This window comes from Erpetoichthys calabaricus, chromosome 11 (assembly GCF_900747795.2).
Source record: "Erpetoichthys calabaricus chromosome 11, fErpCal1.3, whole genome shotgun sequence".
Lineage (NCBI taxonomy): Eukaryota > Metazoa > Chordata > Cladistia > Polypteriformes > Polypteridae > Erpetoichthys > Erpetoichthys calabaricus.
Window position 1 is genome coordinate 43,015,015 of NC_041404.2, and position 27,729 is coordinate 43,042,743.

Consider the following 27,729-nt stretch of genomic DNA (forward strand, 5'->3'; position numbering starts at 1 on the left):
TGCAACAGCAGAAACACTCACCACACATTAACTATTAGGTAGTAAAGTAGTGACAGAGAAAGTTCATTAGATATAGGGGGTAATTAGGTGGCACAGAATGGGCAAAAATGTGATAGGCAGTTTAGCCAGGACATCAGGAAAACATTCTACTCTTTCCAAAGATGCAAAGGTACAGTATCTTTTATTACCACAGAGAGGCCGAACCTCAGTTTTATTTCTCATCCAAAGGGCAGTACTAATTTTATTAGTGCAATGTCACCATCACTGCACTGGGGTGTTGAGATCCACACACAGTCCATAGGGTATGTGCCCCCTGATGGTCTCACCACCACCTCTTAAAGCAGCAACCCAAGTTTTCTCGCCTGTCATCCAAGTACTGGCCAGACCCAAACAGGTTTAGCTTACTATAGTAATTTCATGTCTTGTGTACCATGGATTAAATTTCAAACCAGTCACCTGGTGTGAAAATTAACCCATCTTTAAATGAAACCTAAACATCATCTCTGCTGCCATGCTTAGTCACACAACATAAAGACACTATTTTTAAAATAGATTTAAACTATGAAAACATTATCATTTTTAAAGGTTGCTCCACATTTTGATTCAAGTTCTTTCCAATACTGACCACCCTACAGGCACTTGTAAAGTTTAGTATGTTCTAGAATTTTGCAACTTTATTGTATAACCATAAACAGACCCCACCTTCAATACTCTTTGGAAGCAGTGCATTTCATTTATGTGGTCTTTGTAATAATATTTTAATCAAACCGTTTCTTTCAATGACTAGTTCAGTTTGTGCACATCTCAGCAACTGAATCTTCTGATAAAGGAGCAAAACAAGTGTTTTTATAAATCATATTTTCATAAATATTTTATATTTAAAGTATTTCAATAAGTTTACCCTAAAACATACTGAATATCCAGCCATTGTATTTTTCAACCTGCACAGAACTTTTTAGATATCATTGTGTAACATCAAAGAAGAAGAGTGTCATGGTGGTGCAGTGATAGTGCTGTTGCCTCGCAGTACAGAGGCCAGGGTTTGCCTCTCAGGTCCTCCCTGTGTGAAGTTTGCATGTTCTCCTGGTCTTTGCATGGGTTTACTTCTGGTGCTCCGGTTTCCTCCCACTGTCCAAAGACATGTGGGTTAGATAAATTAGCACCACTATACCTCTAGTGTGTGTGTGTGTGTGTGCGTGCTTGCGTGTGTGTTCATCCTACGATGGACTGGCACCTTGTCCAGGGTTTGCTCCTGCCTTGCTTCCGGATAGTCAGGATAAGCTCTTGAAACTGCACTGGTTTGGATTGACATGGTTAGAAAGTGACGGGATATGACATTATACATTTAGAAAGAAGATTGCTGTAGGGAGTCATTCCTAAAATATTTTAGTGCATTATTATTTTTCTTAATAAAACAAAAACGTGGAAATATAGAAAATGGAAGAAGAACTTTTACCACAGTTAAAGAACTTAAAGAAGAAACTGAACACAACTTAAAGAAGAAATTGGCAAGAACTCACCACTGGCTGAATTTTAATCCCACTATCGGAGATGACGAGAGTATTTCCATTATTCCCCATATCCATCACAGAATTCCTGTCCATGTCTGGTCCAACAAATAAAAATCGTTTTTCTCCAGTCTGGTACTGTTGACTGTGAAAAAGAGATCCGCTGACTTCTACATAGCTTGTGTCACCTATATACTTTTCATTTATAAAATTTTGATGTGCTTTGTGACACTGGAAGGCAATGAGAGTAATTACAGTGATAATAAATAAAGATGACACTGAACTCAAAATGATAATCAGGTAAAATGTCATTTTGTTTTCTTCTACTTCTCCTACGCTGGTACTTTTAATTTCAGAAAAAGCGTGCGCTTCCACATTTTCAGCCACTATCACGATTACTGTTGCAGAATTTGAAAGTGAAACTCTACCGCTGTCTTTCGCCAGAATGACCAACTTATGAGCAGTGACATCAGAATCAACCATTGTTCTCTGTGTCCTTACTTCTCCTGTATAGCGCCCCACACTGAAAAGAGATCGATCAGTAGCCTCTTCCTGAGAAAAAGAAAGCCAAGCGTTATACCCAACATCAGCATCATAGGCCCTGATTCTAGTAATCAAATGACCAAATTTTACATTTCTTGAAATGGTTTCTTCTACTGTTGAAGTCCCGTTCGTGGAAAAAGGAAACACGAAAACTGGTGGATTGTCGTTTTGATCCAAAATGAAAACGAGAACAGTTACGTTGCTGCTGAGAGAAGGCATACCAGAGTCTTTGGCTATAACAATAAATTTAAAGCTTTTTACGTTTTCAAAGTCAAAGGTTGTAAAACTAAATACTTGTCCATTTTCCGAGTTAATGCTCAAAAATGGAACTACGGTCCTTTCGTTGGGTTCATTTTCCTTCAAAAAGTACGAAACAACAGCATTCTCATTTGCGTCCTCATCCACCGCACTCACTGTAAGGATTGAGCCTCCAGGACTGTTGTTTTCTTCTATGTAGAAAACATAAGGGTCTTCCAAAAATCTTGGATGATTATCGTTCACATCCAATACGTTAACTAGAACAGTTTCATAAGATAATAAAGGAGGATAGCCAAAATCTTTTGCAGTTATTGTTATGTTATACTGGGATGTAGACTCTCGATCCAGTCGTGATTTTGTTGTTAAAGAATACAGATTGTCCTGAAACGACGGCTTCAATTCAAAAGGAATTTTAACAGGTAAGGAACATGCTATTTTGGAATTAAACCCTGAATCCAGATCCGTAATGCTGATTAGCCCGACTACTGTACCTGGCTTTACATCTTCTGAAACAGAACTCGTTAAGGATGTTATTTCTATCAGAGGTGCGTTATCATTCATATCCTTTATCTTAATTACAACAGTGCAATGACTACTCATTGGTACTTGTCCTCTATCTGTAGCTTTAACTTCAATCTCGTACAGTTCATTCTCTTCAAAATCTATGACGCCTTTAACTGTTATTTCTCCCGTATAAAAATCCAGGTGAAATAGTTCGGAGGCTTTAGTTTTTACTGTATCTTCTAAAGAGTAAATAATTTCACCATTGATGCCCTCGTCTAAATCCGATGCACTTAAATTTAGAACAAGTGTACCTAAAGGAATGTTTTCCTCTAATGTCACGGAGTAGGTTTCTTCAAGAAAAGCCGGCGCATTGTCATTAACGTCACTAACTGTTACTGTAATATTCATATGCCCAGATCTTGGAGGGTTACCGCCATCGAACGCTGTTAAGATAAATTCGTGTTTTGCCTTGACTTCTCTGTCCAATACCTTTTGTAATACTAACACTGGAATTTTATTCTTCTTCGTGCCTTCTTTAACGTCTAAAACAAAATGATCGTTTTGACTCAGTTGATAAAAATTTAAAGAATTAACTCCAAAATCTGGGTCATAGGCCGCCTCTAGTGGGAAACGAGAGCCTATTTGCGTTGATTCTAATATTTCCAGACTTTTTTTCTTATTTTGGAAGGCTGGTGAGTTATCATTTATATCTATAATTTCTATTTCTGCTTGCTGTATTTCTAGCGGATTTTCTACAACGATCTTCATGCTAATGAAACAGGCCTTATCTTTGTCACATAACACTTCTCGGTCAATGATTTCATTTACAAATAGCATTCCGGTTTTGTGATTTACCTGCAGCAGCTGTTGTTTTGTTCCAGGAATTACACGGTAACCTCGCCCTTCAATATTTTTAATGTCGAGACCCAAATCCTTTATTATGTTTCCGATGATTGTCCCTGATGCCGACTCCTCTTGAACAGAGTAACGTACGAGAGCGAAAGCATTTTTCCAATAGCATGCAAGAAAAGCCGAAAAAAGGACAATTCTCTTGTAGCCATGTAGTCTTCTTTGTTGTGAACAGTTCATTGTTGGCCTAGGTATCACATACAGTATATCGGAATGAAGACAGAAATCTATCGTCCAGTAAATTTGGTTTAAAAAAGATTACATAAAACACGTAAGACTGTCCTGTCGTCTAACGAAAATAAACAAAGAAAACCCCATAGTACTTGTCTTCTGGCAAGCAAGCAAAAAACGTAGGCAGGGCTTCAAATTAATTACTTGCTCTGAAATGATAACATAGGAAAGTTGGAATACAGTGACACCTTGTGTTTGATTCAAAAATTAAAAATAACATTTGATAACATTTTTAAAAGCAATATTGCTCATACTGACCAAAAAATGAACAAAAATGTGTTTGGAATCTTTATAATTTTCTGTTAATGAGACGTATATGATCAGATCTAACCTTCAAAGTGTTTTTGCCGTTAAATGAAGGTCAGACCTGTCCCTGGAAAGACAGCTGGAAACCGGAAGCAGGGGTCTACTTCACATGAAATCATTTAGTATTTACTGATGGATATGACACATATAAGTACATTTTAAAAATTACCACTTGATTCTGATTATCTACCTTGAAGTAAAGACTCTCCTAAAGTCAGTCAATCAGGACCTATCCGAAGTTGGACGTGCTTTCTCACTTCATAACATTCTTGTTATTCCCATTTGTGCATGCTTTGAAATCTGACATTATTTTACATACGTTTGCTTGATTTTCAATTCTCATCAATTACTTTTTGTTTCTTCATTCTTTTTGTGGCATTTATAATGCTTTAAGCGAGTTATTTATGAAAGTTGCTAAATGCAAAAATACAGAATATACTAAAGTGGTAAAGTATAGCAGATGGCTGTGTGTGCATTTATAAGCTGGGTGGCTCATGGTTAGCAGCACTATTCCAGTCCTAGTTGCAGCTGCTCTGTGTTTCACCTAAGGATGAATTTGTATTAAAGAGTCTGCATCCCTAGAGTCTACTGTTACAGGAGTTTGTGTTGATTTTTATTGTTGATGAATCTTCCTTAAATTCAATGTTCATCTTCCATCTCTTTTGTGATTGCATGCCTATTGTACATAAGACAAACTTAACTCTTTGCTAAATATTTTGTAAAGAACTTAAGATGTTCAGTAGATCTGAGATTATGGGACAGGAAAATTATCAGGGCCAACCCTACACCTTACACTGAAAAAAAGGTGATGATTCACACTTAATATTTTCAATCTGAACCAATATAATTCTTTTTAGCTTATTGAACCCACAATTTTTAAGTTGAGGCAAATCATTTAGAGTGATTGGGTGCAATTCAGTTGTTTTATACTAAATCTATTTTTTAAGTTGTTCTTCTTTTTTAGCATTTGGAAAGCCATCACGCTGGAAAGTTCAACCGGAAGAAAATACAAACGGCCCCTCAAACACAGCACATGAACAAACTAAAATATTAAGTTAACTGAAATAGGATTTCTACGTTTATTCCCTCCACCATAACTTACTTTGGTACAAACATTTTCTTTTACTTTGATTGAGATCTGAAACCAAATATTTCAAGCTACAACACTAAATGACTAATCTTAAGTTGCTTGAAACAGAAAATTTACGTTGAATGAACAACATTAATGTTATACTTTTTTCAATGTACAGTAAGCTAGAGTGTCAATTAGTAGATCATGTTTTTCAAAACTTGCAAGTAGTCAGACTAATAATCAGCCTATATGTTGTGAATTTCAATACTCACGTCTGACATTTCTAACCTTCCCAAAGAGTGCAGTTTGCATGATAATCACTTTGATCTTTAACTTCTAAAATGCATTTTGCTGACTTGCTATATAAAGAAGTAGCAGTAAATCATAGTAATTTTCTCCCACATGCTGTGTATAGTGACATTCATACTTGCATGTCTGACCAATATGCAACATATGAGTAATATTGCTCTCCAAGAGAAACAACAATGTATAAAAGTATAAAATAAATATAAAATGTTTCCAGTTGCCTAGAGATAGATAAGTCCACCATGATATCTCCTTCACAATATCAGTTGAATAAGGAAATGTGTCAAAGGTTTTTGTTGTGTGTGTGTTTGTGTGTGTGTGTGTGTGTGTGTGTGTGTGTGTGTGTGTGTGTGTGTGTGTGTTGTTCTTCAACTTGCAGCTCATTCTGTTTACTTGATGACATCATTTTCCTCTGTTTGCAGGTTCCATCACATTTATTAAATACATATCTCGTATATTGCCTGCATTTTCAACAGTCATGACAAAATATGAAATATTAATAATTAGAATGATTTCCAAATGTTTTAATTTTATTTCTTTATAAAATTAAATTAATATGTTGGTGAGCACATGAGGATACATATTCATTATTGTTGGACACATTTCAAATGTTTGCCAGATATCTAGTTGTTTAGAGCTAGTTTTCAAATATCACATGGAAGTGCTAAGGTGTAAATCTAGTATAGGCTGGAGCCCTAATTCTTTTATAATAGATAAATAAAAAGCTATAAAGCCCATTGCTGTTTAAAGGATGTGCTGCAACATTGTGTCATATATTAACAAATTTCTTTGTACTTTTAAATTTGATTTTAAATTAATGTGTATTTAAACCCACACTAGTTAGATTGCTTCCATTTTATTAAATATTTTTAACCTCTCAATTGAGCACAGTAATTCTGCTTCACTGTCTGGAGACCCAAACACTGCATTTCTCAACCTTTGAGTATTTGCGACCCGAGTTTTCATAACAGTTTTAATCGCACCCCCCTAATGTTTTTTTGAAACCCTAATAAAATTTATTCCTATATTTTTTGCTGCCGATACACTGCTACAAGTTTAAAATATCCTTACGAATAGCAAAATTACACCACATATGGCAACATTCGCGCCCCCTTTTTTGTTACTCTAGGGGGGCGTGCCCCACAGTTTGAGAACCGCTGTATTATAGTGAAAGTATTTGATTCATCAAATTTCTATCTGACATCGACTTGGATCTATACCAGTTTGACTATAGGGTGAACAGTTGTAAAATAATGCCTTAATTGTAAAATGTTAACAAAAGACAAACCAAAAAATCAATATTAGTTTTACAGATTAATGACAAGGTGACAGATATAGCAGAGAACTTCAGGCTACTGGGCACCATCACTTCTGACTCTCTAATATGAGATACCTACACATACTGTATGTTATCATGTTCTTTTTGAAAAACACATTGAGAAATGTGAATTTAAAAAAGAAGCAATGACCATTTTTCTTTGAACTAAATACATGTTTTTTGTGTTTCTCCATCACACTAAGCTTTTGCGATAAAATAGAGTGATGTACTGCACTTCTAAAATCATTGGTGACTACCTCTGCAATCTGGAATTGTCTACTTTTCCAGACTGAAATAAATAACCAATAAAGTTTTTCTGAACTATTACACCCTGCCACCCTCTTTTAACTCTATCTCTGTTTCAATTAAGTCTATGAATACCAGATTGATTAATATTAGTTAAAAGCAAATTGTGAAATGCATGAGCTTGATATATTGACGTCAATGGCCTCAGCAATCTAAAAATGTCTACATGTGGATTTGTTCAAAGAGTAGTTTGTGGACTGTTGAGGTAGGAGGGTGATGATGGTGATATTTGTGAATTTCACATTGGGATTAATAAAGTACCTATCTATCTATCTATCTATCTATCTATCTATCTATCTATCTATCTATCTATCTATCTATCTATCTATCTATCTATCTATCTATCTATCTATCTATCTATCTATTTTCACCCTTGATGATATCAGCGCAAAACACTGCACAAAAATTTTATAGACAGTCATTTGGGTGTCAACTCCTGTGTGATGTGGTCTGCACATCATTTCGTTGTTCCTTTGTAAAAGTGACAATGACAATAAAGATCTATCTATCTATCTAGTAACACCAATGCTACTGATGTAGCTTTGACAATATCATATTTACCCCTTTACTAAAGTGCTTATATGTAATTTCGTAAGTAAGACACATTCTTCAAAGTTTCTTTGAAGCAAATATACTCAATTAATAACGTTCATGGAAGAAAGCTACAAGTAATAAAGAAGAACCATTTATAATTTTTTTGCTTGTCTTGGAATAAATAAATTATTATTATTATTATTTTTTTTTAGATCTAGTGGTTTTCAGAATAGACAAGTATTTAATAGGAGATGATTATAAATTACAGAAGTTTCCAGTTCAAAAAATGCAGTATTCATCGCTGTAAATAATCAAGGCAGGAGATGACTTTATTTCTTCATGATGCAAAAATCATGTGTTGAAAAAATTGATCATGTTATATAATAATCATGGGCGGCACGGTGGCGCAGTGGGTAGCGCTGCTGCCTCGCAGTTGGGACACCTGGGGACCTGAGTTCGATTCCCGGGTCCTCCCTGCGTGGAGTTTGCATGTTCTCCCCGTGTCTGCGTGGGTTTCCTCCGGGCGCTCCGGTTTCCTCCCACAGTCCAAAGACATGCAGGTTAGGTGGATTGGCGATTCTAAATTGGCCCTAGTGTGTGCTTGGTGTGTGGGTGTGTTTGTGTGTGTCCTGCGGTGGGTTGGCACCCTGCCCGGGATTGGTTCCCTGCCTTGTGCCCTGTGTTGGCTAGGATTGGCTCCAGCAGACCCCCGTGACCCTATATTCGGATTCAGCGGGTTGGAAAATGGATGGATGGATGGATATAATAATCATGTCATATCACATTTTTCTTTATATCCAATTCTGAAATGTTCCATCCATCCATCCATTTTCCAACCCGCTGAATCCGAACACAGGGTCATGGGGGTCTGCTGGAGCCAATCCCAGCCAACACAGGGCACAAAGCAGGGAACCAATCCCGGGCAGGGTGCCAACCCACTGCAGGACATCTGAATTGTTCTTTACATCTAAAATTCAATAACACATCATTTCAATCTAAAATCCTGCAACACTTCAATTCAGCACTCTACAACATACTGATATTCAATTGTCACTCCGTCAGTCATTCTCCAACCCACTATATCCTAACATAGGGTCAAAGGGGTCTGCTGGAGCCAATCCCTGCCAACACAGGGCGCAAGGCAGGAACAAATCCTGGGCAAGGCGCCAGCTCATTGCAGCAATATTCAATTGGTTTTATCTAAATTTTTAACCATGCCACAACTTTATGACAATTTTTGTTTGTTTATTGAAGGAACTTCTCCTTACACGCAATGCTAAATTTCCAACTATTTTAGTTCTCCTTTGCAAATACTATAATAAACGTGCTAAAAGTGTTTCTTTTTTTTTCCAATTATGTTCTCTATGCGTTTGTATTTTTGTGGATGCATGTAATGAGATGTCTTTTGTGGTACACCCAGCTTTCTCAAAGCTCTACCCTGAGATTTTCCTTCAGTTTAATTTATTTTTTCTAACCTGAGAAGTAATTCCCTTTCCTGTTGACATATCCCACTTACTTGTTCATACATGAAGATCACTTCAAGATACCCAACAGCAATATCTAGACGTATTTGCTCTTCCTAACTCTATTAGTGCTAAAATGTCTAATAACTTCTAACACCTGAACATTAACAAAACTTAATATCTTCTTAGAAACTCCAACTGAAAAACAAGAACCCTACTTTGATTGTTTTAGCACTTCATACACTAGTTAGGAGTCATCTTTGACAGCATTCTGACCATTGAATCCCTGTATTTAAAACTTCAGGCCTCCAAACTCTAGGTTGAACAGGAACATATTTTAACATTTTTTGCAAGTTTGGATACTCTTAAATTTCATAAATGTACACTAAGTTCAGTTTAAACTTTCCAGGACATTATGTTCAGTTTGGAGACAGAAGCAACAATAACACAGTTTTAAAGCTTAACACAACTAATGCAAATCATCTGTTGAAGCCTAGCTCTTGTAAGAGAGATGCATTGCAAAGCATATCTGGCTGATTCATGGCAGCTGCCTCTGATATTATTTGTCACTCTTTCTTTTTTCTCCACTGATGGATACAAATTTCAAGGACAATTGAGACTAAATAACTATTGATAATTAACAAAGTAATGTAAAGTGTATTTATTTCAGTTGAATGACTTTTAGGACAGTTATCTGTATATGTAATATTAGTACCATAATGTAAAAACAACTTTTCCCAATAAGTGTATTCTGGCAGAAGTCAACTGATTTTATTATCATGTGACAAAAGAATGTCATATTTATGCAAAAGACAAAATTCATCTTTTCCACTTTTTCCTCAGTTGTGTTCTGTAACCTTATAAAAGTAGAAATAGAATTTTAAAAATATTTACCTTTAAGATATAACATTAGCTTTAATTTATATTGCATAAAGCTTAAGTTGCCACTACGAAAGTATTAAACCAGTCTAGTGTGACAGCAGTAACATTTCAATTCAGGTTAGAATGACAAAAACAAAAGAGGTCAAGAAATCTATCAAAGGCTTATTGCATATAAAGTTTGTTTCTGTGCCATTTAAAAATGAAAGAAAAATGTATATAACAATAAAGAAATCTAAAAACTAAAGAAATAAAAAATGTGTTAATTCTCCAATATAAAAAAGTAAAAGTTAGCAAACTGGTTCTTCATATCCATGGCCTAGGAAACATTTTAGGTTCCCTAAAGAAACATCCACATATAGGCTCCAGAAAGAAGGCTTATTAAATTAGCTCCAAAACAGGTTCCACAAATATCTATGATTACATAAAAACAGACCGGAATGCCCGTGGGTTCTCTATTTTAAAATGACTTTTGTGGCTTATTATAATAAAGACAAAGTTCAGATTTTTTCATGTACTATGAACCTCTTTAAAGCTCAAAGAACCACTTTAATATTCAAAGAACCCTACACAGCATGACATGATTTTTCGAGGAACGATTTAGCAAAGTGTAAATTTAAAATCATTATTGGTCATCCGTAATCGTGGTATCATTATAAAATATGATGGTTTGGTGATTGCTGCTGTGCTATTTTACGCCACACTGTCATAAAGGAAGGTGTTTGGTGCTAAAAGAAAAATCACAAGAAAGAGATTAAAATAAAAATAACTTACCACATGCTGGACTGCAGTTCCACTGTCGTAAATGACGAGTGTGCTTCCATTACTCCCCACATCAATAAGAGAATCTCTGTTCACTTCTGGTCCAAGAATCACCAAACGTTTTCCTGCGGCTTGGTACTCGTGAAAAAGAGACCCGCTCACTTCAACGTAGCTCGTGTCCCCTAAATACTGCTCACGGAGTAAGTTGTGATGTGCTCGGTGACACCGGAAACCGATGACAGTAATTACAGTGATTATAAATAAAGACGACATTGAACTCAAAATGACAATCAGGTAAAATGTGATATTGTTTTCTTGCACTTCTCGTGTACTGGTACTTTTGACTTCTGCAAAAGCATGTGTTTCTATATTTTCAGCTATTGTCACAATTACTGTTGCTGAAGCTGAAAATGTAACGCTTCCACTGTCTTTTACCTGAACAATCATCTTCTGAATAGTGACATCAGAATCCGTTATCGCTCGGAGAGTCCTAATTTCACCGGTAAAGCGTCTAACACTGAAAAGTAACCGGTCAACAGAATCTTCTATTGAAAAAGAAAGCCAAGCGTTATATCCCACATCAGCATCGTAGGCTCTTATTCGTGTAACTAAATATCCTGCCTTCACATTTCTCGGAATCGTTTCTTCCAGAATCGCAGTTCCATTTGTGGGAGGTGGGAAAACGATAACCGGTGGATTGTCGTTCTGATCCAAAATAAAAACAGTCACTGTTACGCTGCTGCTGAGTAAAGGCACTCCAGAGTCTTTGGCTATAACAATAAATTTAAAGTATTTTACATTTTCAAAGTCAAATGTTGTAAAACTAAACACTTGTCCGTTGTCGGAATTGATGCTAAGAAAGGGCACTACTGGCTTCTGAGTTGCTTCATTTTCTCTCAGGTAGTATGAGACAAGACCATTTTCATTCGCGTCAACATCAACCGCGCTTACTGCAAGGATCGAGGTTCCAGGGGTGTTATTTTCTTTAATGTAAAATGTATAAAAATCTTGCAGAAATCTAGGAGGGTTATCATTTACGTCCAACACATTCAGTGAAACAGTTTCAGAAGATGATAGAGAAGGATGGCCAAAGTCCTTTGCGGTTATTGTTATGTTATAATGAGATGCTGATTCCCTGTCCAGTCGTGACTTTGTTAATAAAGAATACAGATTTTCCTGAAATGAAGGCTTCACCTCAAAAGGAAGGTTTTCAGATGAGGTGCATGTTATTTTAGAATTAATACCTGAGTCAAGGTCCGTAATGCTGATTAATCCGACTACTGTGCCTGGCTTTACATCCTCCAAAACAGAACTCGATAGTGATGTTATTTCTATCAGAGGTGCGTTATCATTTACATCTTTTATTTTAATTAAAACAGTGCAGTCGCTATTCATTGGTACTGTTCCTCTATCTGTAGCTTTTACTTCAAACTCATACAATTCATTTTCTTCGAAATCAATCACACCTTTAACTGTTATTTCTCCTGTAAGAATATTTAAATGAAACAATTCCGAAATTTTACTTTTTATGGTGTCTTTTAAGGAATAAACAATCTCGCTATTACTGCCCTCGTCTAAATCGGAAGCATTTAAATGCAGAACAAGCGTACCTAACGGACAATTTTCCTCTAATGTTACGGAGTACATATCCTCAGCAAAACCTGGTGCGTTGTCATTAACGTCACTAACTATCACAGTGATATTCATATTTCCAGATCTTGGAGGATTACCTCCATCAATAGCGGTTAACAAAAAATAATGTTTTATTTTTGCTTCTCTGTCCAAGGTGCTTTGTAACACTAACACCGGAATTTTATTTTTCTTGGTTCCTTCCTTTACTTCCAGCGCAAAACGGTCGTTTTGACTCAATTGATAGAATTTTAATGAATTAACACCAGAATCAGGGTCATAGGCCCCGTCTAGTGAAAAACGAGAGCCTACTTGCGTTAATTCTGAAATTTCTAGTATCCTTTCACTTTCTGTGAAGGCCGGTGAATTGTCATTTATGTCTATAATTTCAGTTTCAACTTGATGTATTTCTAATGGATTTTCAATAACAATCTTAATGTTAATAAAACAGGCCTTCTCTCTTTCACATAACAATTCTCTATCAATTATTTCACTCACGAATAGGATTCCGGTCTTGTGATTTACCTGCAGCAGCTGCTGTTTTGATCCAGAAATGACACGGAAACCTCGATCTTCAAGGTGTTTTATATCAAAACCCAAATCTCCTATAACGTTTCCAATAATCGTCCCGGGTATTGACTCCTCTGTAATAGAATAACGTAGGTGTGCGAACGCAGTTTTCCCATACCACGCAAGAATAGCCAAAAATAAAACAATCCGGTTCCAGCCAGGCCGTCTTCTTTGTTCTGAATTGTTCATTATTAGCGTTTACATTAAAAGGCTGTGCACAGACAGTCGTTATGAATTCAGAAAACTGTTTTCCAGTAATTTCGATTCAAACATGCATGCAACCCGAATAGTGCACTGACTTCTAAATAGGATAAGAAGAACAAAATCAATGTTGTTTGTCTGCTGAAAAACACGCATAGGGCATCCTATCAATATTTCTTCAAAATTAAGAAAGTTAGATTGTAGTGACACCTTGTGTTTCTCTAATAAAACAACATTTAAAAACTGAAAATTCCACTTAAATGTTTTGTTTCTTGAAGTGAACCCCAGATTGATTTTTTTGTTGTTTGCTTTTTGTTCGTTTTCTATATTTATCATGGTATATTTCATGTCTAAACAGGAAATCTTTAAACGTATTGATGATAATAGTTCTCAGCTTCTTGGAACAGCTAAACAAGAAACTGTCATAGCCTCTTTTTATGTCTGCAATTTCAGTTTGAGCTTCATGCATTTCTTTCTAGTGGATTTTTGATCACATGCTTAATGCTAATTAAATCCTCTGAAGTGTTTAACTAGAACTCGTTTATTTATGGAGTGTTTACAGAAAATGATGGATATGCGGGATACACATCCAGTTCAAATCTTATCCCTTGACATTATTCTCCAAGTTCAGTAAACTGCATCATTAAAGAAGTCACTTAATATGGTTCCTAGAGTTGGGTCTGCTAAACTCATTTCACATCTCAGCTGCATTGCTGGATACATAGGACATTTTTTAAAATGTTTGCCTATATATATCATGGTGTGCAGCTTAGTGAAAGGGTTCAGTGTTACGGCATGTTGAACCTAATTCTTAAATGTTATACTTATTAAATTATAACCATTAATATATAGGAGTAGATGTTTTAATAAACCTAGAGGATTGAGATACCATCAATGGAGATAGCTACTGTATATCTGGGTGAACCAATAAACATAACAGGGAAAAATGTGTGAAGGTGTTTAAGGGTCACTGTACTATGCACTTTATAGTGGCACAAAAAAAAAAAACAACTGTAAAACGAGCATCACAATTGGAGAGATAATACCGTAACCTTGAAAATTAAAAAGTAACCATACTGTACAATTTGTAGTACCACATTGCATGCAATCTCCTACAAAAAGTCTAAATAATATTAGCTAACCTCTGCTTTTGAAGAAATGATTAATATTGTAGAAGCATGCATACCAGAGCACATTTTTAGGTTTTGTCCCAAGTACTTGCGGTGTTTACTTCAAGAAGCAGCCCTTGCAGGTATAGTAAAGAAAGCTATCTGAGTGACCAAGAACTACCTAAAAGCACCATGTTTATTCCACGATGCATGGTTCTGGGTCTAAACAGTCCTTGGTGTTGGAGCTATACATTGGAGCACCTGGATACCTAATAGTCTAGTGATTCGTTCTTCAGGAGTTTAGTTCAAGGAACATCAAATCCCATGGTTTTTCTTATCAGTGTTATGCTGATGATACTGTATGCAGTAATAACTATCATTTCCTCCAGATGATCACATGGCATCAGCTAGAATCTCATCTTTTCATTAATATTGAAACCTGGATGAAGGAACACCATTCCTATCAGCTCAACCTGGTAAAGATGGACTTTCTTCTTATCCTAGCTTGTCTGTCTTTTCAGCAACCTTTTCTCTGTTCATTTTCAATCATTATTGGTAACACATGCCAAGTCGGTATGCAATTTGGAGGTGGTGATCTATGACCAACTGTCCTTTAGGGACCATGTTGCTATGGTCTCTAAGTTTTTCAGATTCACTTTATATAATATTTGGGAGATAAGACCATATCTGACAAGGTATGCATCCCAACTTCTGGTGCAGGCTTTGGTTTTGACTACATTGACTACTGCAAGTCTCTTCATGGAAGGAGTACCAGCACAGGTCACCAAGCCACTCCAAATGATTCAAAATACAGCAACATGTCTAGTGTTCAAACAGCGAAGGCTAGCACATGTCATTCCTCTTTACAGATCACTACATTGGCTTCCAGAACTAGCGCATATTAAGTTCATATCCTTGATCTTGCCTAGAGAGCAGTAAGTGGGTCAGCACCTATTTATAGGTAGACACATGTGAGGTGTTCAGCTCCTTCTCATCCACTCAGTTCTGGATCACTACTTCTCTGTGGTATCAAATCTCAGTCCAGGCTCATTTCATGTTTAAGTCTAATGGGTTGACTTAGCTGCCCAATCCATTTACAATTCTGGCTTCATCAATGCGTTTAAAAAGTGTTTGAAAACTCTCTTGTTTAGTGGATTTCTGCCTAACTGATATTAGCTATTAGGTTTTGTCACCTGGGAAAAGCAACTGGCTTGGATTTTGTGCTGAGCTCTTCACATGTGATTATCAATCTCGTAACCTGTCCTGTAACACCTGTTCCCAAACAGTCCCCATACTGCTGTTTACATGATTATGTTGACCTTTTTTACAAGTAACCGTGGATAAAACGATCTGCCAAGTAAATAAATGTAAATATAAATGAGCAGCTTGCTTGCAAGGACCCCTTCCAGGTGTATGACAAGAGTTTGGTCTTGGAGTCAAATTACTAGCGTGAGAATATAGGATAAGCTGTACATGTCATGCCAGTAACCTCACTGACTGTAGCTGATGTCCATTGATTTTTATCTGCCTATTGGAGCTTAGTCACACCTGCACAGACAGGTAATTTGCAGTCACTGAGGACTTTTAGGTGATACAGTAATCCCTCCTCCATCGCGGGGGTTGCGTTCCAGAGCCACCCGCGAAATAAGAAAATCCGCGAAGTAGAAACCATATGTTTATATGGTTATTTTTATATTGTCATGCTTGGGTCACAGATTTGCGCAGAAACACAGGAGGTTGTAGAGAGACATAAACTTTATTCAAACACTGCAAACAAACATTTGTCTCTTTTTCAAAAGTTTAACCTGTGCTCCATGACAAGACAGAGATGACAGTTCCGTCTCACAATTAAAAGAATGCAAACATATCTTCCTCTTCAAAGGAGTGCTTGTCAGGAGCAGTGACTGTCACAGAGATAGAGAAAAGCAAACAGATCAATAGGGCTGTTTTTCTTTTAAGTATGTGAAGCACCGCGGCACAAAGCTGTTGAAGGCGGCAGCTCACACCCCCTCCGTCAGGAGCAGACAAAGTGAGACAGAGTTTGTTTTTCAATCAAAAATCAATACGTGCCCTTCGAGCTTTTAAGTATGCGAAGCACCTTGCAGCATGTCGTTTCAGGAAGCAGCTGCACAAAAGATCACAACGTGAAGATAATCTTTCAGCATTTTTAGACGAGCGTCCGTATCGTCTAGGTGTGCGAACAGCCCCCCTGCTCAATCCCCCTACGTCAGGATCAGAGAAAGTCAGCGCAAAAGAAAGAGAAAAGTAAGCTGGGTAGCTTCTCAGCCATCTGCCAATATCGTCCCTTGTATGAAATCAACTGGGCAAACCAACTGAGGAAGCATGTACCAGAAATTAAAAGACCCATTGTCCGCAGAAACCCGCGAAGCAGCGAAAAATCTGCGATATATATTTAAATATGCTTACATATAAAATCCGCGATGGAGTGAAGCCGCGAAAGGCGAAGCGTGATATAGCGAGGGATTACTGTATTGTGGCAAACTGATTAGTCCCACAAGGACATCATTGGTTTTTTTTTGGAAACTTAAAACTTAACAGCATGTGGCACTTGTTCATCACTTTTAAAGAAAATTAACAAACTTTTTACTCACACTGATAGCATATAATATTACTAATATAGAAATGAGTTTGAGTTCATCTTTAAGTTTAAAAGGAAAATGGGGTGCATTTCCTGGAAATCATTAAAAAAAGTAATAGTTGCATATTTATTTAAATTATCCTGATTTATGTGTAATGTATAATCCTACAAATGCATCTGTGAATTTAATCATAAAAAATGACAGCATTTCTAGTATAAACCATAGCATTTGATTTGTTCAGAGAACACTCATGACATAAATTAAATGTATTATGTGGGTCACCATGGTTGGCACAAGAGGTAGCCATTTTAAGAAACACTTAGTCTTTAACAAGTGAGTCAGGGTGTATATAGATCAGGAAGTATATAATGTGTTACTTTAATTACAATGGGGTTTGAGAAACACTTGCACATTAACAATCAATTTTAGGATGAAATTTATACTGTGCTTAGTATTACAGTCCTTTTGGAAAACGCACCTCTGAACACATGAAACTTGATATATGAATTGGAAATAAAATTTGACAGATTTTTGTGAAACTGTGACTCTGTTTCAGAAGTCTTCTGACACTTTATTTTTATAAATCATAAATAGGTGTTAGAAAACTATTCTCGGAATCCATTAAGTTAGTTAACTGCATGCACATAAGCATAATAATTGTATCTGGTTAGGTAGGATTCATCGATATATACCTGCAAAATTATTATTATCTTTTATGCTTCTGATCATTAAACACAACATAGTTAATCCACTTTCACTAAATGTAATATTAATCTCATCACAAGATTATTAATCTAAATAATAAAACAAGTTTTTCAATTTTGAATTGAAGTGGTGTACAGAAAGGGCCAATGACAGCAGTGGTGTTTTACAACAGTCTGCATTCTTGTCTATTTCATTGTTATTTTTTAATTTGTTATTTTTTTCCCCCTATTTTTATGTTACTCCTGAGCTATTGCATAGAGATTTGTTTATCTTAAATCACATTTTGGCAACTCCTTTTTACTTTTTACTTTTTTGAGATTTTTATTTTTATTTTTTCTTAGTTATTGTTGCCATTTGGTCTCAAAATGGAGTGTTGCTTGGTTTGCTCCTCTTCTAGGGCATTTTTAAAATGTTATGTGTATTTTGAACTATTAAATACATTTCCCCTGCTTTGGGCCCATCTAAGTTAAAGTCTACTATTGTAGCTGGGAGTAAGCAGGACTGAGTGATCCTCGTTTGGGATGTCCAGTGAAGGTCTTCATCATTCTTCTAAGTCATTTTGGAGGCATCTACTAACTTTTGTCATGTATGAGATTCTGATGACAATAGTGGTGTTAAATAAAAACTATATTTGTGTCATAAACATGAGTAGAACAGGATCATAGTAAACAAACTAAATAGAATGATAAAGCAGACAAAAAAATCTTTAAGCACCATTTGTTTTAATTAGATAGACAAGTTAAGAGATAAAGTATAATACTCAATGATAATGGCACCCAAAAGTGTTGACGTGTTGCATGTTGATTAGAAGATCTAATGATTTCACTGTACGCTGTACTGTACATTTGACAGTATTCCTCCTATGAACCTTTTAAACAGTACAAAGTGATATTTTCACCATACAATTCAACTGAAGCAATAGAAATAAAAATATATATTTTTTATAAACTTATAAGTCATAATTGTGAAATCCAAGAGTATTGTTTTTGACCTTTCCCAACTCAGTCAGTGTAATGCCTCCTGAAAACTTTAAATGAAAAATGTGAGGCTTCTGCAGCATTTATTAAACTTAAGCATATCATAGTATAGGAACTCCATTGGTTTAAGTAGGTAATGATTTGCAAGTTAATGCTGGCACTGACAAAATGTATGTTCTCATTCTCTTCCATTTAAGCGTAGCATTTTGCATCAAAGATTACAGTGTTCTTCTCGGTAATTACATTAGGTAATGTGTGGGTCTTCCAGGCAGTGTCTTAAAATTATTTCAATCCAACATAAGAGGTAGGAAATTGTTTTTTAGTTGTGATTGTAGTTCAGGTTCCATGATATTTTATATTCTATATGGTGTACTTCAAAAGATTTATTCTGTGCATACTCTAATTTTTAATGTACATGCTCCCGTTAGGCCAGATTATCTCAAAACATCAGCAACAACAACATTTATTTCATTTTTACACAAAGGACATAGCTCAAAAAGAAAAAAAAAAACATTACATTTAGATAAGAATAATAATAAAAAAGTATACATAACATAAATAAACAATGCACACTTACATACAAAACATTGTTAGAAAAAGTAGAGCCATTTAATTTAACGTTGTTTTTTTAGCTTCTTATTAACAGTCTGATGATAAAGTCAGATGGTCAGAGTGAACAGAGAAAAAACAAATCTGCAGGGGTTTCAGACTAACTGATCACCCAGACTTGGGCATTGTGCCAAACATAAATGTTCTTATGTAGTTCTTTATTTTTTTTGGCCTTTGTCTTGGAGAATTTGACATAGTGTACTACCACAGCTTAGCAGATGACATACAGCTTTACTTATTGATAGCACTAATTGACTCTAAAGCTCTGTTCCCTCTGATCCAATTACTGGCATTTCAGAATAAATGAATACATTTTAAAAATAAACTTGATCTTTTGCCACTACAAGAAGCCAGAAGAAAAGTATTTAGGTGTTATTATTGACAAAAGACCAAAACTTCATGTTACATATTAACCATACTGTATTTTTTTTCTTTTAAAGAACTTTGTAAAAGTTGGACCTTTTATCACATCACAAGAGGCTGAAACACTAATTCACACTTTTGTTTTTGGCCTACTGTAATACACCCTTCTCAGGACTACTTGAAAAGGTATAAATCAGTTCTAGTTAAAAAAGAATGCAGCAGCAAGATCATTAACCAGTAAAATAAAATGTGAACACAGCTTATTGGTCTTAACATCATTACATTGGTTATGTTGTCCTTTAGAGTTGATTTCAAAATACCCCTATACTTTACAAATCTCTGAATAATCTTGCTTCTTCTTGTATTTCTAAGTGCATATCCCCTATATATTCACAGTCAGACTCTTAGATACTTGAACATCTACCATCTGGTCAAAGTACTCTAGTGAGTATGGAATGAATGTGTACACTCAAACTGTTGACAAGAACCACTGCATTGACTTTAGAGTGAAGCATAAAAATAATAAAGAACAGCTTAAACACATTCCTGACTGTTCAGAGGAGGCTGGCGTCATTTGGCCTTGGAACCCTTTGCAGTTATATTTTCTCCAGAATAAAAATCAAGAAAAGTAAGATTAGTTATATTATTAGCATCCTTTTACCATAATTCTATTATCATGAAGCATCTCGCAGGCTGAGATTTTTATTGTTCTGTATACTCTGTCTATCTAACCATAACATTTGGAATTATCATTATAATTATTACAGATATAAAAATGAATTAAAAAAAATAATCCAGTATTAAGAGCTCTGTTACTTGATTTTTCTGAAGTTATTCATATTTATTATTGTTCAGTATTTATTTTGTTAAATTTATGTATTTATTTATTTCTAAATTATTTTTCTTCTTATTTGCACGTTTTTCCTTAACATTTTGTAAAGTAATTTAAGCTACGTGTTGTGTATGAAAATGTGCTATAGAAATAAATATTCTTGTAACGATAATCCTTTTTTTTTATATTTCTGATCTGTATCTTAATTGTATACAGTAGGTGATGGTTGTAAGGGAGCAGACTTTAATAGGCAATGTGACCATCCTCTCATACCACAAAGAGTCATATCACTGTAGAAAATACAATGATGGAATTAGAAAGAAAGAAAGAAAGAAAGAAAGAAAGAAAGAAAGAAAGAAAGAAAGAAAGAAAGAAAGAAAGAAAGAAAGAAAGAAAGAAAGTTTTTTATATTAAAAAAAAACTTTCTAAACTTATTCCGAACCGTATAATCCATTATTACAAGGCACAACGTTTAAGTAATGTAGTCGGTACAGTACTTTAAACAATTAGTAATATATAAATCTCACTTACCATTTGTGCATTTGTCGTTACATTGTCAGAAAAGACGAGGGTATTTCCATTGCTGCCCAAACCTATTACAGAATCATTGTTGCCTTCTGGTCCAACTAACACGAAGTGCTTTTGTGCCGTCTGATACTGATGATTAAAGAAAAGAGATCCGCTCACTTCTGCATAGTCGGTCCCATCCACATTATTTATTAAAATTCGATGTCTTCCCTTGCATTGAAAGGCAATAAGAGTAATCACACTAATTATAAACAAGGATGAAACAGAACTCAAAACAATGATCAAATAAAAAGTCATCTTATTTTCTGTTTCTTCTTGTCTTAAGCTGCTTTTAATTTCAGATAACACGTGTGCTTCCGTATTTTCAGATGTCGTTATAATTACTGTTGCAGATGCAGAAAACGAAATGCTGCCGCTGTCTTTCACCAGTATAACCATCTTTTGCACAGTGGCATCAGACTCAGCCATAGCTCGAAGTGTCCTAATTTCACCTGTATAGCGCCCCACACTGAAAAGCGACCTGTCAGTTGCCTCTTCCATAGAAAAACAAAGACAGGCGTTATAACCTACATCAGCATCATAGGCTTTGATTTTTGAAACCAATAAATTGGATTTCGCGTTCTTTGGAATCACCTCTTCAACAACTGCTGTGCCATTCGTCGCAACTGGAAACACGACAACAGGAGGATTGTCATTTTGATCCAAGATAAAAACATTCACAGACACGCTGCTGCTAAGCGACGGCAATCCGTAATCTTTTGCCACCACTGTGAAGGAAAAATTTTTCACTTCTTCAAAGTCAAAAGTTGTAAAACTAAGTACTTGTCCATTGTTAGAATTGATACTGAGGAAAGGTACAACGGGCTTTTCTGCAACTTCACTTTCACCCAGAAAGTATGTAACAATTGCATTCTCATTGGTGTCATCGTCGACTGCACTAACTTCAAGGATTGAGGCTCCAGGCGTATTATTTTCCTCTAAATAGAATATGTAAGGATCTCGTAAAAATCTTGGAAGATTGTCATTTACATCCAGCACGCTAATAAAAACAGTTTCAGAAGATGACAATGGAGGAAGGCCAAAGTCTTTAGCAGTTATTGTTATGTTATACTGGGATACTGACTCTCGATCCAGCCGTGAATTTGTTACCAAAGAATACACATTTTCTTGAAATGATGCCTTCAGATCAAAAGGGGGGTTATACGAAGAATAGCACGACACTTTAGAGTTTACGCCAGAATCAAGGTCCGTAATGCTGATAAGTCCAACCACTGTTCCTGGTATTATATCTTCTAAAACAGAACTCGTTAACGACGTCACTTCTATAAGGGGAGCGTTATCATTCATGTCTTTTATGTTAATAATTACGGTGCAACGGCTACTCATGGGCACTCGGCCCTTATCTGTCGCTTTTATATCAATTTCATAAAACTCATTTTCTTCGAAGTCTATTACGCCGTTAACTGTTATTTCCCCAGTATAAATATCCAAATTAAACTTTTCGGATAGTTTGTTGTGGACCGATTGTCCGAATGTGTAAATAATCTCACCATTACTGCCCTCGTCTGAATCTGAAGCGTTTACCTTTACAACAATTGCACCTAAAGGGGCATTTTCAACCAATGTTATTGAGTACACTTTTTCTGCAAAGGTGGGGGCATTGTCATTGATATCGTCAACTTTTATACTAATATTCATATTTCCAGATCTTGAGGGGCTTCCCCCATCGATGGCTGTTATTGAAAAATGTAATTTGTCTTTCACTTCCCTGTCTAAAGATTTATGTAACACTAAAACGGGAATTTTATTGTTCTTGGTAAGCTCTTCTACTTCTAGTGTGAAATAATCAGTTTTGCTCAGTTGATAAAATTTCAAAGAATTTACACCGGCATCAGGATCAAATGCCCCCTCTAATGGGAAACGCGCACCAATTGGTGTGGATTCTGAAACATCTAAGATTTTAGTCTTGTCCCTAAAGGCCGGCGTGTTATCATTTATGTCTAAAATTTCAATATCAGCTTGATGTATTTCTAAGGGCTTATCAATAACAATTTTAACGTTAATAAAACAAACCTTATCTCTTTCACAAAGCACTTCTCTGTCAATAATTTCATTTACAAACAACATGCCAGTCTTATGGTTTACCTGCACCAGCTGATGTTTTGATCCAGAAATTGCACGAAAACCACGACCCTGAAGATTTTTTATGTCGAGACCCATATCCTTTATAATGTTCCCAATAATCGTCCCTGGTACTAACTCCTCAGGAACAGAATAACGAAGATGTGCAAATATATTTTCCCAGGAGCACACGAGAACAGCTGAAAGCAGGAAAAGACGCTTGTAGCCATAAAACCTTAAGTATTTTTCAGAGATCATTATTGTGCACGGTAATAGCTTTCTGGCGCAGATTCTCGTTGTAAATACACAGATTGGTTTTCCAGTGATCCCTAATAAAACTATCCAAAAATCAACGTCTGCTATAATGTGCAAGAAAAATCTACAAGGAAAAATTGCAAGGCAAATCCGTTTTGTGGGAAAGACTGAAATAAAAGGGGAAGGGCTTCCCAGTGAGGATGTTAACTGAATGCAGAAAGCTAGAAAACAGTGACACCCAGTGGAATACTTAGGAAGTGCACCAAAAATTATACTATTACCTTGATTGCAATCAAAGTTTAAACTCTTACACTTTCATAAATATAACTTTCTGAACAATAAAATCATAGTCTACATTCATGAAATCAGATATCTGTTATACCAGAATGGTGTAAACCCTGAAAACTATTCTAGTATACTTATTTTCTGAACCAATCTAAATAAACCAAGGAGTCGTTTTTGTCTAACACTATTTTAATAATATCTGTTAATTAACTTAGTTCACTAAGAAGGTTACATTTAATAGTTCTGACATTTTTGTACAACACATCCTACCAACAATTTATGATTATTAGTACTAATGCAAGGTAATGGATAAACAGTAATTCCTGCTAATATTTGCATTTATATATATGTGTGTATGTGTAAATTCAGTTTGCTTTTTATATAGCTCCATTATTCTGCTTTGAAGACTAATAATTCAAATTTGATATAAGCATTTAAAGTATGGAAAAAGTATAGTAGGTATAGTTGCTCTGAGGATGTTGATGGGGAAATATAGAGAAGGCCAGAAGGAGTTGCATTGCGTCTTTGTGGACCTGAAGAAAGCATATGACAGGGTGCCTCGAGAGGAGTTGTGGTATTGTATGAGGAAGTCGGGAGTGGCAGAGAAGTACGTAAGAGTTGTACAGGATATGTATGAGGGAAGCGTGACAGTGGTGAGGTCTGCATTAGGAGTGACGGATGCATTCAAGGTGGAGGTGGGATTACATCAGAGATCGGCTCTGAACCCTTTCATATTTGCTATGGTGATGGACAGGTTGACAGACGAGATTAGACAGGAGTCCCCCCATGGACTATGATGTTTGCTGATGATATTAGACAGACAGACAGACAGACAGACAGACAGACAGACAGACAGACAGACAGACAGACAGACAGACAGACAGACAGACAGACAGATAGATAGATAGATAGATAGATAGATAGATAGATAGATAGATAGATAGATAGATAGATAGATAGATAGATAGATAGATAGATAGATAGATAGATAGATAGATAGATAGATAGATACTTTATTAATCCCAAGGGGAAATGCACAAATTGTAATCTGTAACAGTAGTAGGGAACAGGTTGAGAAGACCCTGGAGAGGTGGAGATAAGCTCTAGAGAAGAGAGGAAAGAAGGTCAGTAGGAACAAAACAGAACAAATGTGTGTAAATGAGAGAGAGGTCAGTAGAATAGTGAGGTTCAGAGAGGAGAGTTGGCAAAGGTGGTTGAGTTTAAATACTTGGGATGAACAGTACAGAGTGGGGATTGTGGAAGAGAAATGAAAAAGGGAGTGCAGGGAGGATGGAATGGTTGGAGAAGAGTGTCAAGAATGATTTGTGACCGATGGGTATCAGCAAGAGTGAAAGGGAAGGTCTACAAGACAGTATTGAGACCAGCTATGTTATATGGGTTAGAGATGGTGGCACTGACCAGAAAGCAAGAGACAGAGCTGGATGTAGCAGAGTTAAAGATGCTAAGATTTGCACTAGGTGTATCGAGTTTGGACAGGATTAGAAATGAGTACATTAGAGGGTCGGCTCAGGTTGGACAGTTGGGAGACAAAGTCAGAGAGGCGAGATTGCGATGGTTTGGACATGTGCAGAGGAGAGATGCTGAGTATATTGGGAGAAGGATGTTAAGGATATACAGGTAGTTGCCAGGGAAGAGAAAAAGAGGAAGGCCTAAGAGAAGGTTTATGAATGTGTTGAGAAAGGACATGCAGGTGGTGAGTGTGAAAGAGCAAGACGCAGAGGACTGGAATTTATGGAAAAAGATGATCCACTATGGCGACCCCTAAAGGGAACAGCCAAAAAAAGAAGAAGAAGAGGAGGAGGAGGAGGAGCATACGTTCAATGTTATTTAGACTGTTTTTCTTCTTCTTTTTGATTTCTCTGTATGTAAATTAAGCACACACTGAAAATGTAAGAGATAGGAGATACCACAAAAAATATGTAAAAGGAACTCTGATCTTAGTATTTCACAAAAAAGTTTTTTGACATTCATTGTATTTTCATAAGTTCATTATATTTTCATTTGGTTTCTTTCTATTTTCAAAGGTTTGATTTTACTTTTTGGGTGCTTAAATGCTTATTCCATCATATCGGAAAATTTAAAGTTTATTCAAACACCTATTTTTGGGAAACTTCTACATTTGGCACACTTTGTGTTGTATTTTTAATGAACCATAATTCATCACCAAATATAGATATTTAAATGGAATTTTTGGGGGCTATAACTTAGCATTATGAACATGAATTTTAATTGAACAATGTTTAGACCTAATTAGATCAGTGTAACATATTTCCGAAAAATTGTCATGAATTTAAAATCCAAGAAAAATGACATATAGATGAGAGTTTTAATTTTCTGCATTAACCAGTTTGGGGTTTTGGGGTTTTTTTGAGCTCCAGGGCCCTGAAAACATTTGTAATGAGACGAGTTTCAATGCCAACCACACAAAAACCTTAACTGACATGTTTGTTTAAAATGCTGCGTATTCACTCATTAGCCTTCATTAATTTCAAACTTTAAATGTTACAAATGTAATGTATATGATTTTTCACCTGTGATTAGAAACACTGCTTATGTTAAGTTCCTTGTAAAGGTCAAAAAACAGCATTTTGGGAAATAGAACAAGTTTATGAAAAATCACACACTTTACATTAGCGTGACCACTAATTTGTTTTAAGATTATATTTCTTTCTGGGAAAAAAGGCTAGTGATAAAATATTTATGATGTAGGTGTTAATCTGACATCAACAAAAGATTTTCAAAAGACATCTATCTGTATGTGGGACACACACACCTCAGCCAGCTCTATGTGTGACTGTTTGTGTCAGTAATAAATCCTTGCTCAAGAATAATCAATATATTAAGTGTCTGATTTAAGTTCCATATAGGCAATTTAATAAAAGCCTCCATGCTAATATAAGCAAATAAATCCGTTAGCTTGGTTGACATCAGGAAAGGTATTCGGCCATAAAAGCCATCCTGAATCCTCTATTGGAGAAGTTTAGTGAAAAAAAAATAATAATAATAATAACCCTATTTTAAAAATGGGAATAACTATTGAAGAAGAAGAAGAAGAAGAAGAAGAAGTCTGAATCCAGATGAACTCTTCAAAATCTTGAATCATAATTAAAAGCTCAACGGCATCCTGAATGTATACATGAGAAGTATAAAGGATGATGACATTAATTTTTGCCTCATGTTTGCTTCTAATATTTATGAATTCTTGATTTTATTATAAGTCTGCTTCTTAGGAAAAAGATGTACAAAAAATGAATAAACCTTTTAAAACATTGGAAAAAATATTTAAAAATCTCCTCACTAGAATGTACTGAAGCAAAACAAACCGACATATCTGGAGTATACAATTAGGTTCTGTACAATTGGAATTGATCATTTAAACTTATCAGTTTTGCTTTCCATGTCCACAGTTCTAAAAACATATTTGACAAACGTACTTTTACTTGAAGGATTACTTACCTTGGGTGCAATTCGAACTCCATTGTCGGAAATAAGAAGAGTATTTCCATTGCTGTATACATCCGACACTGAATCTCTGTTCATTCCTGTACCAATAAACATGAATTGTTTTTCTGGTTCTTGATTTTGATGACTGTGATGAAGAGATCCGATAACGTCTGCGTAATTGATGCTATCCAAATACCTGTCACTTGTGAAACTGTGATGTGCTTTGTGACACTGTAAAGCGACAAGAGTAATAATGGCGAGGAAAAATAAAGACGATACGAAACTCAAAATGATAATCAAGTTAAATGTCACCGTATTTTCTTTTTTTTTCTTGTTTTGAACTGTGTTTAATTTCGGAAAAAGCAGGTTCTTCCATATTTTCAGCTATTGTTACGATTACTGTTGCAGATGAAGAAAATGAAACGCTCCCGCCATCTTTCACTAGTATAATCATTTTTTGTACATTGGCATCTACCTCAGCCATAGCTCAAAGAGTTCTAATTTCTCCTGTAAATCGTCCAACTGAGAAAAGGGAAGGACTTGTAGCTTCTCCTAGAGAATAAGAAAGCCAGGCATTGTAA

General features: G+C 35.7%; 1 protein-coding gene across 7 annotated transcripts in view; it reads right to left on the reverse strand.

Moving 5' to 3' along the window:
* LOC114660357 (protocadherin alpha-C2-like) overlaps positions 1-27,729 on the reverse strand; it is a 480,950-nt gene that overhangs the window by 427,019 nt on the left and 26,202 nt on the right. For 2 of the 7 annotated variants that reach the window (XM_051934060.1, XM_051934044.1), the window contains exon 1: positions 10,912-13,378. The exons of 3 other annotated variants lie outside the window; for them this stretch is intronic. In XM_051934060.1, coding sequence (XP_051790020.1) covers positions 10,912-13,287 — 2,376 coding nt within the window. In that variant the 5' untranslated portion in view covers positions 13,288-13,378. Of the gene's footprint in view, positions 1-1,520; positions 3,918-10,911; positions 13,379-27,729 lie in introns of those variants that run through there. 2 more of the 7 variants (XM_051934056.1, XM_051934040.1) reach the window with 1 other exon arrangement.